The 15,943-nt window shown below is 45.9% G+C and overlaps 1 protein-coding gene across 2 annotated transcripts in view; it reads left to right on the forward strand.

Moving 5' to 3' along the window:
• Positions 1–15,937, forward strand: part of cracd (capping protein inhibiting regulator of actin dynamics) — a 19,724-nt gene extending 3,787 nt beyond the window's left edge. The window contains exons 1-9 of one of the 2 annotated variants that reach the window (XM_087170146.1): positions 2,891–2,989; positions 8,964–9,132; positions 9,450–9,582; positions 9,673–9,828; positions 10,444–10,650; positions 10,776–13,104; positions 14,193–14,383; positions 14,497–14,659; positions 15,765–15,937. In XM_087170146.1, coding sequence (XP_087026272.1) covers positions 2,929–2,989; positions 8,964–9,132; positions 9,450–9,582; positions 9,673–9,828; positions 10,444–10,650; positions 10,776–13,104; positions 14,193–14,383; positions 14,497–14,659; positions 15,765–15,925 — 3,570 coding nt within the window. In that variant the 5' untranslated portion in view covers positions 2,891–2,928 and the 3' untranslated portion in view covers positions 15,926–15,937. Of the gene's footprint in view, positions 1–2,890; positions 2,990–8,963; positions 9,133–9,449; positions 9,583–9,672; positions 9,829–10,443; positions 10,651–10,775; positions 13,105–14,192; positions 14,384–14,496; positions 14,660–15,764 lie in introns of those variants that run through there. The other variant, XM_087170145.1, reaches the window with a different exon arrangement.
• The last annotated feature ends 6 nt before the right edge of the window (positions 15,938–15,943 follow it).

The raw sequence follows: 15,943 nt of genomic DNA on the forward strand, positions 1-15,943 counted from the left end.
CTACATGTGCTCCACTCCAACACACATGTGCACTGGTGTGAGGTGAGCCCACAACACTGGCATGAGTTACCAGTTTTCAGTCCAGAGTACGTGACTGCGCCTTAGGAAGGCAATCAAACTTTCATCAATATGAGAATATCAAGGGATGTTTACTCCGCCATTCTCCACACACACACACACACACACACACACACACACACACACACACACACACATAACTAAGCCCTCACTGCATCTGACACCTGACTCCAGGTAATGCCCTAGATCCACAGTGACAGCAGGCAGGTGGAACGGCCGCACACTCGCAGATACCCTCGCACACAGAGCGCCTGCAGGACGGTAAGAAGACATTCTCATACAGGAGGGTGATGAACTGTTAGCTGTAGCTCTTCATGCTTTGTGCAGTCTGCATTTATTCTTTCAGTGTACTCGTGGATCCGTGCGTTCAGGACCGTTCTGAGCAGCCGGTTGTCATACGAGGTGATTCAGTGAAGTGTATCGATATCCCCGTACGTCTGAACCCGTCAGCAGTCTCAGTGTTTTGTGCTGGAGATGCTGAAGCGGGATCAGAAGGCCTCTTTGTTGATTGTTTACACACGAGGATTGTTAGTTAACCGTTGGCTAGTGTTGAAAATAAACCGCGGTCATGTGATACGTTTTGCGTGTCACTCTGAAGTCCATTGTTTCTCCTCATGCAGCCTTTGGACGTCCAGCACAGATAAATGCCAAGAACGTCTCGCAGCATAATGTCAGGAAGAGAAAATACTGAGTGTTATATAATCCTCAGACGCAGCGTTGACGGGTTGTTGGACTGGAGTGTTTCGTATCTTGAACCAGGATTTAGCAGCGTGGCCACCATTGTGTTTAATACTTTATTAAGTCAGTTAATGTCAATGAAACATTCTACATTTCATTTTGACATTTAAACATGTTTTCTTTTCTCCCCTTGACCCTGAACACAGCACACGTGAGCGACAGTGTAGATGTTACTGCTCTGTATATCTATACCACCAGGTTCCCACATACAAATACACACATGCATACGTACACAAATGCACCTACAAACATATACACACCCTTGTGCACATATAACGTATATGCACAAATGTGTAATGTATTTGTGTCGCACACTATCACACACAGAGGTCAGTCAATGTGCTGAACAGAAATAAAAGAAGCATAAAAATAGAAGTAAAGAGAACAATCGATCATAAAATAAGAAGAAAATAGAGCAGTTTTTAATAAAATAAAAAACAATCAGTTTGTTTCATGTTGCTATTTCATGTATAATACTCAAATCATCTTCTCAACATGATCCGTCTGATGTTTCATTGACATTCATAGTGTGATTAATCAACTGGCTTCGCTTAATTTGAAGAGGTCCCATCTTTTTTCCAGCTTGCTTTCGTTATTATTGATTTTGTAAGTTATTATAAATGTCTTCTTCTGTTTCTAACCACTTGTTTACCCTGAGAGGTTTCTAGCTTTTTCCAGCCCTTTGTTATTTGTGTAAGAGCTGCAATTCTCAAAATCCAAAAAATATAATTCTTCCTTTTGCAGGTTTTTGGGAGTTTTTGTTCCGAGTTTGTTTCGCTTTCCTGAACGTCTGCGATATTTAACAGACTGAAATATCTCAACCATTAGGAATCAGGTTTATTGCCAAGTAGGTTTCCGACATACAAGGAATTTGCTTTGGTGTTTTGGTGCATATCAATAGACAAAGTTGGAAGAAAAGAAATATAAACAAGGCAGTTCCTGCTGTGAAAAAATGTTGTACTGAAGCTTCATGGTCCTCAGAGGATGTACCGCTGACCTCAGTGATCCTCTAGCACCATATTTCCTGCTGTGTCAGCATGCTAACAGGATGAGCACAGTAAACAAACCTGGTTAGCACGAGCGTGTTAGCATGTTGACGTTAGCGTTTAGCTCAGAGCTGCTAATGTGAGTTCCTTGTGGTCCAGTACACTCAGACGTAGATTTGGGTCAGACGTGCTGAACTCGACTTGTTTGCTAACACATGTGGGACTCGTCTGTTGTCACGGCAACGTGAAGATTACTGTGTTTACAGCGCGAGTGGAAGGTGAGAGGAGAAGGGATTCTCATGAAAACCAAGTGGAACATGAGCTTTGATGTCGTGCTGAAATAGACGTCTGAGGAACAGCTCTGTCAAGTGAGATGCATGATGGGAAATGTGCAGCAGTTACGTAATGATGCTGAATAATGTGAATAAACACTTTGATTCAGATTAACATCACAGATGAATGTTTACGGGGAAGCCAGTGTAGCAGTGGATGATTCTTCTGGAGGAACGTGGTGTTACTCTCGTGGCTGACTGAGCAGATAATAATTAATCACACCCACACAAGCCTTTTGCTCTGAACTCGTGCTAAATGACAAGCGCGCCTGGGCGCTCCCTCCTCGTCCATGTGCCTGGCACCTCGTCCTGCTCGGTGCAGCTGCTGTTAAAACATCAGTGTTTGTGCACGTGCAGGTGTGCGCCAAGTAAACCATTTCAGTCTGTTTACAGTGATAAGGATTTGTTGTGCGAGTTCGTCTGTCTCCCTCTGGCTCCGGCTACTGCAAACGTGTTGCCGTGGAAACCAGAGGCTGCTCAAACTACGGTATATGAGTGAACAGTGATGGTGAAAACGGACGTTCGGTTTGTCGTAGACGCGTCACACATCATGTTCTCATGTTCTCCTGTTTGGAAGTGCTTCCTCATCCTCCCTCTCCCATGTCACCCTCCACGCCACCGTCATGTCCCCCCACCATGTCCCTCACTCTGAGTGCACCTGATGCTAACAGACCTAACAAACCCAAACCTGCTCTTCTGTCTCTGTTCTGTATTTATTTCACCGTTTTCTCCCAAAGCCACAGCGGAGGCAGCATCGTCTGGGTAAAACGAGCTTTGTGCAAAAGGGCAGATCGATGTTCCCTAAGGTTTTACTGCAGTGGTGCGCAGCCATCTCAAGCTGTGCAGCTGAAATAGGTAAACTGTTACACGGCTCCGCCACGTCCGTCTGTCTGCTTTGTCAGCAAGCTACTTGTGCTGTAAGGTTATGGCCCTTTGCCGCTACAGCAACACTAAGCCACGCCATCAGGACTCTGGCAGTTGTCTGGCCCGCTCTGGTGCAGAGCTGTGTCACCATCAGATGATGTTGAGCTGCTGGGTTGTTGGAGGTGCAGCATCGTGCTATGCCACTGCCATACTATGATGCAGCTGTATCCTCTGCTTGTGTAGAGCACATGGCTGCTCCTCGTGCTTCTCTCATCCCATCTCTATCTGCTCCCCGATCTGTCCTCTGCAGCAGCAGGTTAACAAACACACACACCAGCAAACACACACATCTGCTCCACATCAGGAGCGGCAGCCAAACAGTCAAACAATACAAAAAGAAAATCCACAGTATCTCTCTTTACCAACGCAGACACAATCACATACAGTCTCTCACACACTCTGTCTGTGTTCACACACCCCCTCCTACCAAACATGCTTGTTCGCTCCTTGTTCCTGCGCTGGCTGGAGTCAGACGGGACAAAGAGCCTTTTTTTGGGTGGCGAGACATTTCTGAGAGAGTCGGTCCAGCTCCGTCAGCCTCAGGAAGGAAGCCCACGGCATGCTGATCCCACTGGAGACAGCGGGCTCCTCTCCAGCTCTCTCAGTACTGTCTCTCACACCCTCTCTGGTTTTCTACAGCCGGCCCGGGCGCTTGTGGTTTTACACGACGACACACATTTCCGCAGTACATCAGAAAACCTCTGGCTCTGCTCTGCAGATAGGTGTTGGCTGGAGGCCGCCGGGGTTCAGGGTTCAAGAAGCAGTCTGTGCTTTGTTTGTTCCTGTCAGTTTATGAGATGTAAATAAGAGGTGGTTTCATGTGATTGTTTCTGCTGTATCTTTATGGAGGATCTCTAATCATTAGACAGGACAAACAGTTATCTGTGTATTTTCTAGTTCTAACATTTCTACACCACCAAGCGACATCGTGCTCTGTCTTCCCTCACACTTTCTCCTTTAAAGCAGACAACAGCATCCCCATGATCACTTCCTTCTTCTTTCACCAAGGTGTGCAGTGACCATGGCAACGGACGCCGTGGAAACTAAGCATGACATGCTTTTAGAGGTAACCGAATCCAAAGGCCCAGGTAAATAGGAAAAATTGAGTGCTTTCAGCGACATCTTAAAGAGACAGTGCGTTCAGCGAGCACGTCAGCAGGATCAAATGACCTCAGTGTGACTCTGGTGTCACTGTCTCTTTAAGAACTGCATGGTGTGGTGATGGGTTTGACCTGATGGGAGAGATCTGAAGAAACCTTTACTGATGTTTGTGGTGTGCTGTGTCTTCTTCTTTGATCACATATACTCCACCAACTTCTCTTTAAACAGTTTCAGACATAATGTGATGAGATATGGGATATATTAGATCTGTAGCGTCGGAGAAACTGAGGACGGTTGCAACATTTTTTTAAATTTCTCTCAGTTACTCAGAGAATATTTGGACCAGAACAACCAAACTTTTATATGTTAAACTTACATCTGTCTGCTAATTACCCTTACCACTTAAAGATGATTACATATTATATATCATTCACAATATTTATTTGAATGGAAGAATTCAGATGTTGCAACTGACCCAAAACCTGGGGACAGATTTTAAATTTCACTAATTAACTTTTGCTTTTTGTCTCAATAAGCTTAGTATTCTCAGAATATGCAATGTATATAGTATTTATTTTATACAATAATATTAAAGTATTATTTATTTATTCAGTAATGTTTATCAGAAGACAGTTTTGAGCTTTGTTTTCCATATAACATATGTCCAGTTTATCTGTTTTATTGCTTATGATCAACAGAACAGGCAAATATATTATAAAATAATCCTAAAATAACTTGTTTGTATTTTCTTATTTGTTATAATATTAAAATTATTGTTGCATCTATTGTGCTATGGGACAAAATTAGCTTCATATTTTGGTGAACACTGTTCTGTGGTCTGTTTGGATTTGGCTGCTTGACTGACAAAAATACAGCTCATGAAAAAAAATACTTTCATTCCTTTCAAAACAAGTTGTGTTTTTCAATAAATTAATATATTAATAAAGTGAATCTAATCTAATCTAATCTAATCTAAATGCAGTTGCAGATGTTGACGTGCAGTATGAGTGTCATCACTCTAGTATGTTTCTGATTGGAGAGTCGGATGCCACTCTCATATATGGCAGCTAAATGTGAGGATATGGCCAGCAGGAAATACACCTTTTCACTTTCCTATACCAAAAGTTATCTGAGAAAAATACAGGCAGCAGCTGGTTAGCTTAGCTTAGCTTAGCTTAGCATGAAGACTGGAAACAGGGGAAACAGCAAGTTTGGGCCTAACATTATCCACCTACCAGCACCTCTAAAGCTCAGAGACATCATGTTAGTTAGCGTGATATGTCTCATTTGTTTAATCCATAGAAAAAAAACAAAGTTAAAAAAGGACAGTTTGTCTTTTTATGGTTCATTTATGTGCCAGAATGTTTCTCGGCTCGGCGCAGAGTCTCTGCACCACATTAAACAGTTTTCATTTTTACATTTTATTTTTCTGTATGAATCAAACAAAAGTATACCATGCTGATTTTAATTATTATCATAATTAGTGAGTGTTAATTTTGTAACCTTCTGTCAGAGCCATGCTCGCCAATAACCCGTCTTTGTGCTAAGCTAAGCTAATAGGCAGCTGACTGAAGCCTCATACTGAACAGACATGAGGGTGGTATCATTGTTCTCATTCAACACACACTCACCCTTAAAGCAAATATACATGAATCCCTAAATGTCAAATTAGTCCTTTAATGACACAGAAAACCCATAAATTTAAACCCTGAATTTTCCTTCTAGAGGCTCTAATAGAAAAGTCGGCTGCATTTTATCTTGTATTAATAGAATTGAGAGGCAGTTCTTCTCAGCCAGCCTCCTGCTGCTTCTCTGTGCTGTCAGTTCATTTGCCCTCACCAGATGTGAAATGTTCCCTGTTCACATGGTCTGAGTGAAAACCAGCAGGGGTCTGAGTCCCGAGGACCTGGGTCCAAACAGACTGCACTGCAGACACACAGGAAGCACGAGTTCACCAGCGTTGGGTTTAGTGTGGCAGCTCTGTGGAGCGCCGCTGCGTCGTCTACGCTGCAGAAAAAAAGTGTCCTTTCTGGTTTCACGCATGAGTATGTGAGCACGCCCAGGGCAATGCATCATGGGCTTTGTACCAGAGTGGAGGCACCGGACGGGCCCTGATGCTGGGAGAGGATGCTGCAGGGAAACAGAGCATCAGTGTCGCGCCTTCACTTCACTCACTGCACTCACAGCCAGTATTGAACGTGTCGACGGTTTTACTAGTGCTCTGTTCGAACATCGAGTGTCTCTATTTAAACAAGACCTAGATTTTTTATTGTGATTGACAGATGATGAGCGAAGCCATTGAAAAAGATTCATGTTTTTTTCAATATATTCTTATTTAATATATTGAAGGATGTGGGATTATTTATTTATTATTGTTTATTTATTATCAACTGTTATTATTGTTATCACCAATGAGCTAATGGACAAATTAATTTCCCCTAGGGTATAAATAAAGTATCTATCTATCTAATGAAAGAGTTAAATACATGAAATACTTTTAGACTAAACTAAAAACAAACGAAAGAAAGAAAGAAAGAAAAAAGAAAATGAAAACTTAATATCATCAAAACCCAGTAGAGTTTAGATGATTAGTAGATTTATTCAATGATTTGTGAACTGATCAGTTTGTCAATATATTTTAAGCCATTCTTCAAATGTAAATCTAGAATTCCAGTTTCAGCTCCTGAAATGTAAGAAAATGATCTTTTCCACCTTTTCCTGTCTCATGTGATCATGTGACGCACAACACAAGCAACTGGTCACTTCAGAAAACTTACAATATACAGTATATATTTTTTAAATGTAAAATTTTGGTAAATCTGCTTATTCACTTTCTTGGTGTTGGATATGAAGCTACAACCAGCAGCCAGTTAGCTTAGCATGGCATAAAGGGGAAGCTAGCTAGCTCTGTTCAACAGTAATAATCCTGTTCAAAGGTGTAAAAACAACATGTAGGAATTAAACAAACTGTGTTAATTAGAGCTTCAGCTGTTACTGTTGGACAGACGCAGGCTAGTTGTTTCCACTTGTTTCCAATGTTTATGCTAAACCAAGCTAACTAGCTGCTAGCTAGTGGTATCAATCTTCTTTCCTAACGCTTGTTGGTTGTGTAGTCAGGGAGATATAAGTACATGTAGCTGGAAGAGCACGTTTGTAAACTGTTAAAATCAGTTGTGAAAAATCTCCATTAAGAAAAAACACACTTTAAACCTTTTCTCAATAAATTAGATTTTCTCCCTTCAGTGAAAAAACAAAATCATATTTTCAGTCCAAATAGAGAAAGTGGAAGAAAGAGGGAATTTCCAACCTTGTCAAATTCAATATTCTTCTCATTTCTGTGGGACTATATCACAGTTATGGTGATATAAGACTGATGCTGTAGTTTCTGTAAAAACAATTCATGGCTATTGATTGACGTGATTTACGTCGTCACATTCACTCTTACAGGATAAAAGTCTTCTCTTTCTGCCTGTACTGACAGGAATAACAAATACCTCCCACACTCTATCAGCAGTATGATCATGTCTCTGTAGTGAGTAAAGAACATGTTTAATTGTGAAGTATTTATATTTATATACTATATATATATATACCACTAAAAGACGCACACTTCAGGGTCATAGATCTAACTGGGGAAATGAGTTTACTGTATCATTTCCCATGATGCCTCTGGTTTAGTGAAACCCCACACCAGTTGCTACTTATAGCTGTGAAAGGGATCCTGAGCGAGCCCCAGGACGCCTGTCTGCACAGTGGTGTAGAGTAGCTCTGCCTCCCTGTAACCTCACCCACTGAGTTTATCCAGCGGACCTCCAGGAGAATCCGCTCAGACGCACAAACAAACACACGGACGAAAACTAAACACACAGTCAGACTTCCGTAAGAGGACGGAGCTGCTCTGAAGAAACACTCTTTAGTGTATTTTAATAAATAAAGCAAAGAGAGAGAGAGATCTGTTTTTTACATCTTCAACTGACATCATGTCGGCAGATCTGGTCTCTGGGATCCTGAGGAGAGAGCAGAGTGACGTTTTCCTTTTTCACACGGGGGAAAGTTCAGCCTGCGGTTAAGAGTTTACAGCTTCCAGGCACGAAGGATGATGAGGAAATAAAGATAACAACCAAAAGTCCAAAGTTAATTTCTCAACTTTGCTTCTTGACTTCCTCATGAACCAGCAGCGGCAGAGTTTATTACATCTTTTCTGTTTTATTGCGTCAGTCACATTTCTTATCTCCGGCCTTTATTATGCTAATTGATGGTTACAGGGGTTGCCTCGGTGACTGATGGATAAGAAAATCTTCCAGTGATTAATGGTGAAAAATGTGTCATTAAATAATAATTATTGTTGTTATCTAAAATGTTGCAGGTCAAATATGATACGAGTCGCACATTTGACATTAACCCTCGGACAGTCAGGGTGCCTCTCTCTCTCTCTTCACTACTTTCCTTTCTCTCAGGACGAATCATGGAGTTAATGTTCCTCTGTCTTCAGTCAAAGATATTGGTCACTGTTTTGCTAGAGCTGCTATTGGCTGTGGGTCTGTTATCATGCGTGTTGTTTATCTTCTCCGCTTCCTGTAAATACAAGTAAGTATGAACCAAGGAGCCAAGGTTTTCTCCTCATTCCATCTGCTGTCTTCATTTATTTTCCTTTGATTCAACTGCATTTCGTCATCTACACACATACAGAAACATGCCCCATAGGCAACAGTCCTGCCCGTTATCTAACACCAGGGTGCAATATAAAGATTGATTGTGTGATTGCGTGTAGCTGTGGTTATCATATCTTCCCTTCCTCCGACAGAGAGAAGGCGGCAGGGCAAATTCCAGCCCTTCAGACGACTGTTTGGGAAGAAGAAGAAGCGGGAGGCGAAGGGGGGCGTCGATGGAGCAGAGCTAAAGGCCAGTTTCTCTACTGGGGAAGTGTGTAACGGAGTTGTCTCTGATGACGAGGAGTCCAATCAGAATCTGAGGTCAGTACATGGACCCATCCAGTTTTATTTTGTCTGTGAGCTTTCACTCTTCGTTTATGTCTCACCGCCTTCACCCAGAGAGTGAGTGACGACAACAGCTTCTTATCAGATGCTTTCACTTTCAGACACATGAAAGCGTTAAAACAGATTCTCATAAACGCTGCACGTTGTGGTTTCACAATCTGTAGATCAAAGCTTGACACTCAAATACGGCGTGTAAAGAGGTCTCTCATTTTAACTGTGCAAAGTGATTTACGTAGAGCTCGTGATGAATGAATGAAGGGCTGACGGTGAAGACGCTCTGTCTCGTCCTGCAGGGAGTTGAATCCCATCGGATCTCGAGCTCTCTCACACGACAGCATCTTCATCCCAGAGGAGCCGGCGACAGAGTCCGGTCTGGATCACAGCATGTCCCAGGAAAACGTGTCGGATAAAGTTCGGAATCTGCAGGTGAGAGCACGTAGAGATGTCCGCTCCGTCCCCGATCACTCATCTCCTGTGTGTGTGTGTGTGATTCTTCCCTCTTTGCTGATCTCACAGAGGCAGATAGCACAAGGTATAAAGTTTGGCCAGAGGCCGTCTTCAATGAGGAGGAGCGAGGGAGATGAGGGGAGCTCGGATGAGGAGGAGGTTCCCCGCAGCCCTCTGAAGGTGATGGCCCAGGTAGAAGCCGAGCCACCGAAAACAGAGCCAAAGGTAAGAACTCTTCAACTTGTTCAGATCCATTTTTAAAGGAGTACCACTGTGTGTGTGAAGCCTTTTGTGGCTCCAGAGGAAGCTGCAGGAGCCAGATAGTGAAGCGTGAACATCTGGCCCAACATAAGTCTGGATCCTCGACCCGAGTCTGGCCCATACACCTCCACATCTGTGCAGAGTCCGGCCGCTATCCTCCGCTTTTGACTGACAGCCAGAGGATTTTTCTGTGTGTGCTCCAGATGTGGAAGGAGCATCTGGTGATCGTGCTGTATATGGGCCAGATTCGGGCCGTGGAACCGGGCGTTAACTGGGCCAGAACAAATCAGGCATGTGGCCCGAGTAAGGGCCGGATTTATTCTGCTGATAGCTAAGTGACATCACTGTGGAGTCAGAAGGAAGTGAGCTCACCAGACCTCTGTACCTGCTCCTCGTCAGCACAACTGTCTGTTGCATTGTGGATAACGGGGCGCCATATTCGGAGGTTAATGTGCAAAATAAAAAAGAGGATATCTCTGATTCTGCTTCATCGATTCTGATTTACGTCCAACAATGTTTAAGATATTAAGACGACTAGGTGTGTTCCAGTTTTAAATGAATCTGTTGTTTTGATGACAGCAGGTCCCGGGGGCCCACGCACACACCACGCCGGTGAAATCCCCCAGATCCAAACGAGTTCTTCATCCCACTGGTACGATTGAGTCCATCAACCTGGACGCCGTCCCGCAGTCTGTTCCTCGCTTGGACAACACCGCCGCCAAGCACAAACTGTCCGTCAAACCAAAAAACCAGAGGGTTTCCCGCAAGCACCGGCGCTTCACGCAGGTGAGACGGAGCCATCGTCGAGATACGAGTTATAACAAGCATGTTGTTGATTAATTTTGTGACCTTTCCCCCCGTTTCCATGGTGAAGAGACTAATCGTACTTCCACCTTCCTCCTCCTCCACAGGACCTCCAGGAGGTGTCCATCCCTGGTGTGGTGCAGGAGGACATGGAGGCAGCCGGCGTCTCCGGTGACGACCAGCGCAGAGCTTCTGTTGAAGAGCCTCTGGAAAGCTTCAAGAAACAGAGACTCCATGAGGAGGAGAGACAGGAGACGAGGAGGAGGAGAGAGCTGGAGGAGCAGAGGCTCAGACAGGACGAAGAGGAGAGGAGGAAGAGGGCCGAGGAGATGAGGCTGCGTGAGCTGGAGGAGGAAAAGGAGAGGTGTCGTAAACAGCAGGAGGAGGAAGAGAGGAGGCAGAGAGAGGAGGCAGAGAGGAGGAGGATGGAAGAGGAGGAGAGGAGGATGAGAGAGGAAGAAGAAAGGAGGCGGCAAGAGGAGGAGGAGAGGATGCAGAGGGAAGAAGAGGAAAGGAGGATGCGAGAAGAGGAGGAGCGTCGACAGCGGGAGGAGGAGGAGGAGAGGAGGCGAGTGGAAGAGCAGAGGAGGAAAGAGGAGGAGGAGGAGGAGAGGAGGAAGCGAAAGGAGGAGGAAGAGGCGAGAAGGCAGCAGGAGCTTGAGGCTGAGAGGAGGAGGAAGCTGAGAGAGGAAGAGGAGGAAAGAAAGAAGGAGGAAGAGGCGGAGGAGCTGAGGTTGCAGGAGATGGAGCAAAAGAAGAAAGTGGAGGCGGAGGAGAGGATGAGGAAGGAGGAGAAGCAGAGGAGGGTGTCAGGGGAGGAGGCTGACGGCAGCTCAGATCCACAGGAGAGGAAGAGGAGGGCGGAGGAGCTGCGCTGGAGGGAGATGGAGGAGCGACAGAGGCCGTTCTCCTTCAAGGTTTCCTCTGGAGAGAAGCAGATCTTGTTCCAGAAGGTCAACCTGACGCCTGTGACTCCGCCCCCCGGCCACCAGAGCGGCGCCGCAGCAGAACAAAGAGACGGAGCGAAGGCTTCGTCCTCTGACGGACCAGAATCCCCCAACCTGCCGACGTCCCCGTACGTCCCCCACACGGCCATCTTAGTGACAGGCGCTCAGCTCTGCGGGACCGCCGTCAATCTGGACCAGATCAAAGACACCGCCTGTAAGTCTCTGCTGGGGCTTGGCGAGGACAGAAAGGCTCAGGGGACTCCGCCCCCCAAGAGCAAGACTTCACCTGACCGCAAGTCTGGAAAAACCAAATCACTCAACGAGTCCGCGCTCTCCACAGACCAGTCCAGCGCCTCCATCCTGGCAGAGTGGGCGAGTATCAGGTCCAAGATATTCAAGGGGGTGGAGGAGGGGAAGTACGATGAGTACACAGACCTGAACAGGAACCAGCCTCAGCCCGGCGGCGATGACCAGCCGGCGTTCTCCCACTCCAACCTCAGGAAGACCATGTCTGCCAACGCCAAGTTCTCCATCACCCCTGCGAAGAAGAAGTTTGGAGATTCAAACAGGAACTCCGAGGTGTTCGCTGCCGACGACAAGGAAGCGGGAGAGGAAGCTCCTCCCACCGCCAGCCCCACCGCAGCCTCGCCAGCTCCGACCACCAAACCTCCGAACAGGACGAGTAAAACGGTCCGCATCGTCGAGAGAGGGTCGGAGGAGTGTATGTTTGCCAAAGACCTGCCCTCCTTCCTGGTTCCCAGCCCCGGAGACAAACCTGACGGGGCGGATCTGAAGAGCAGGGCTCTGAGCGAGACGGAGGCGTCTGACGGCAGAGAGGAGGGGGAGGAGCGGGGCCAGGATGGCGAGGAGAAGCCGTCGCCTTTTGGCATCAAGCTGCGGAGGACCAACTACTCCCTGCGCTTTCACAGCGAACAGTCCACCGAGAAGAGGAAGAAACGCTACAGCGCTGGAGACAGCTTCGACGGCGTCCCCTCGCCTCTTACTCCCATGGAGCCGGACTCTGACGCCTCCTCTGTCTTCTCCGATAAATCAAGTCCTGCCTCGCCCCAGAAAGAAGGCGTGGTCTGCAAGTACTTACATGCATCTGCCTCCCCCGCCGTCCCTCGGGCTAAACCGGGTAAGTCCACCAGCCCGACCCCGCACAGCGAGGGTGAGAAAGTGCTTTCAAAACCGCCGCTCTACCGAAGACCGACCACGTCACCCAAACCCACCGGAGCGGTCCCGACACCTCCCCCATCGCCGCTTCCTAAAGCGGTCCACGTGCCGCCCGGCGACTCTGTGGCTCCCGTCCTCTCGTCCAGCCAGGAGCAGACGAGCAGGAGCGAGGAACCTTCAGCCGTGGCACATCTGCACCGCAGCAGCCAGGTCCACGGGGAGGAGGAGCCCAAGGAGAAGAGGTCGTTCTTCCCCTCCATCAACATCCCCTGGAGAGAGAAGGCGGACAGGAAGACGGAGCTCATCAGGAGAGGTGAGTGACGCTACGTCCAGGAGTCCTGCTGCTTAAGGAAGCGTCAAGATGGCGGCTCAGTAAAAGACACTTTCCCACCAAATAATGAATTTTAAAACATGAAATCTTGGTTCCTGGAGCAAAATCCTCCGACCTGCAGCGCGTTGATCAGGTGTCTCATGTGGGGCTGGATACTGAACAGTGTCAGGACAGTTCAGGTGTTTTGACGTGGGGTTGTGTGAGGTAGTCACATATAGTCGGTACATTACCTGCATTAGTTCGGAAAGCCGCTCCGTCAGAGTGATGAGCTGCTGTGGGCGGGGCCACGAGAAAAAAACCTGTTTTAGACACTTTTAAAAGACGCCCACCGAAACAATCCAACATCTGTTTAAATGAAGCTTCATGTAGAATATTTTCAGCTCTTTATCTTCCCGTGAAAACAGCACTTTTCCTTTGGCACCACATTTTTTCTATCGCTGAACTAATGTATTCCTACACGCAAGTGCACCTGCGAATACAGCGCACTCCGTAGGTGCGCTAGTGCGTAGGAATACGGTAGTTCACTTTTTATGTGTGAAAACCCAAAATATGAATCATAGCAGAGGATTTCTACAGAGCTGAAAACATGTCTGGAGGAACTTTAAACAGTTCTTTTTTTAAAATATCTTGTCAATGTTAGTCCTTTTGTTTAGGAAAACTTCTTACTGTTCATCCACTATTCAGCTAATAAAGAGGGAATTTCACACAAACTCTGACTGTAACTTGGACCACCAGAGCTGTGGATTTAGTTTCCCTTCAAGTTAGATTAAAATTAAATAAGTTAGGGGTTTCTTGCCCAGTAAGAACAGGAGAAATGATTGCAGTTTTATTCAATGTAAATGTGGGAATGTGAGTGTCGTATTAAAGTAGGCTTGAAAACATGTGAACCGCCCTTTAATATCTGAGAACTTCTGCTTCTTTTGTTGAATGGAAAATGGGGTTTGGTAGAAAAACATGCTCATATTTCTCAAAGTGAGGAACAGAAGTGAGAGACCTGAGACACACTTATCATAGGATTTTAACGATATCTTTCCTAGTCACATACAAATACTCATGTGTTCCTCGTGCAGAAAAACCGTCCCTTCAGAGCAGGCACTCGCTGGACAGTGCGAAGGTCCAGGAGAAGGAGGCCGGACCCTTGTGGATCACACTGGCTCTGCAGAAGCAGAAGGGCTTCAGGGAGCAGCAGCAGAACCGAGAGGAGCGCCGCAGCCAGAGAGAGGCCAAGCTGGCTGAGAAACAGGCGAGAGAGAGAGACAGCGTACGTGTGCCAGACAGCCTCTTCACCCACTTTCTGATATTAACTCTGATCGCACACAAAATCTCCTCAACGTAGCTTCTCTCCTCTGACAGAATCACAAATCTGTGTTGCAGGTGACACTGGTGAGTCCCACCGAGAGCAGAGGCAGCGGGAGCTCCAGTCCTTCCTCTAAACCTCAGACCCCAGAGGAGCCCAAGAGACCCGACAGCCTCCTGGGACGGCTGGAGCGCAGAGAGCAGCTGAAGAAGGCCAACACTTTACCCAGCTCCGTCACCGGTAAGACCCACACCCGCTGCGTGATAATCAGTCTCTGATAATCGGTTCATCACTTAAGACGTTCACCAGGTAAAAATGTTAAACAGCACTGGGTCCAGCCTCTGAAATGTGAGGATGAGTTTACTACTTTACTTAAAGTAGTACTACAACAAATTAAGAATACTTCTTCTTTCAAAATATACTTATTAACAGTCAAATATACTTAAAGAATTATAAACAAAAGTACTTGTTAATGCAGAACTATTTCCCTAAGTTTAATACTCCATTTTATACGGTATATCATGTATCAGTGTCAGTAGAACTGAAATACCTCCTCATATATACAAAGTTGTAAAAATTCACATCAGGAGAAAACTTGGTTCATGTACTTTGTGAGGCAGGTGCGCAGGAACAGGATGAGTGGATCCAAAGTGGTAATCAAAACAATTTAATGCAAATTTAATGCAACGTTTTCAGTATTAGACGATGAAGGTCAAGGACTAAATTGTTAGCTGCGAGTCCGACAGTGTGTGGGATTCTTTTTGATTGCCAATAATCAGGTCAGTTCGTCCAGGTGAACGCCTGTAGGAAATATGAAGAAGTTCCATCGAGGCGTTTTTGAGATATTGTATTCACAAGGCCAAAACTGCATTTTGTGAGGTCACTGTGACCTTGACCTTTGAACTTTGACCACCAAATTCTAATCAGTTCGTCCTTGATTCTAGATGAATGTTTTTGGTAAATTTGAAGAAATTCCCTCAAGGTGTTACAGAGATAACACATTCACAAGGCTGAAACTGTGTTTTGTGATGTCACCACGCCCGTGACCTTTGACCTTTGACCCCCAAAATCTAATCAGTTCAACCTTGAGTCCTAGTGAATGTTTGTGCCAGATTTGAAGAAGTTCTGTCAAGGTGTTTTTGAGCTATTGTTGTCCACGAGAATAGGACGGACGGACAACCTGAAAACTCTCTGTTGCTGCACGGAGGAATAAAAATTCATCAAAACAACAATCAGCAGATTAATCAATAATGAAAATGATCATTACGATCAGTCAGAATACAGTCTATCAATCTGTCTTAACAAAGAGATCTTTAACTTCTTGTGTCTGTGGTTTGTGTTTCAGTTGAGATCGCGGACTCGACGCCGTCGCCACCTGCTGTCAAAGACGTGTCAAAGCGCTTCCCCTCCACTGACTCTCCGCAGGTGTCCACAGAGCCGGCCTGGCTGGCGCTGGCCAAGAGAAAGGCCAAAGCCTGGAGCGACTGCCCTCAGATCATCAAATAACCCCCCCTCCCCCTCCCC

Source organism: Seriola lalandi, unplaced genomic scaffold, assembly GCF_002814215.2.
Source record: "Seriola lalandi dorsalis isolate HSWRI2012SDOR001 ecotype SW California unplaced genomic scaffold, Sedor1 jcf7180002054930, whole genome shotgun sequence".
Lineage (NCBI taxonomy): Eukaryota > Metazoa > Chordata > Actinopteri > Carangiformes > Carangidae > Seriola > Seriola lalandi.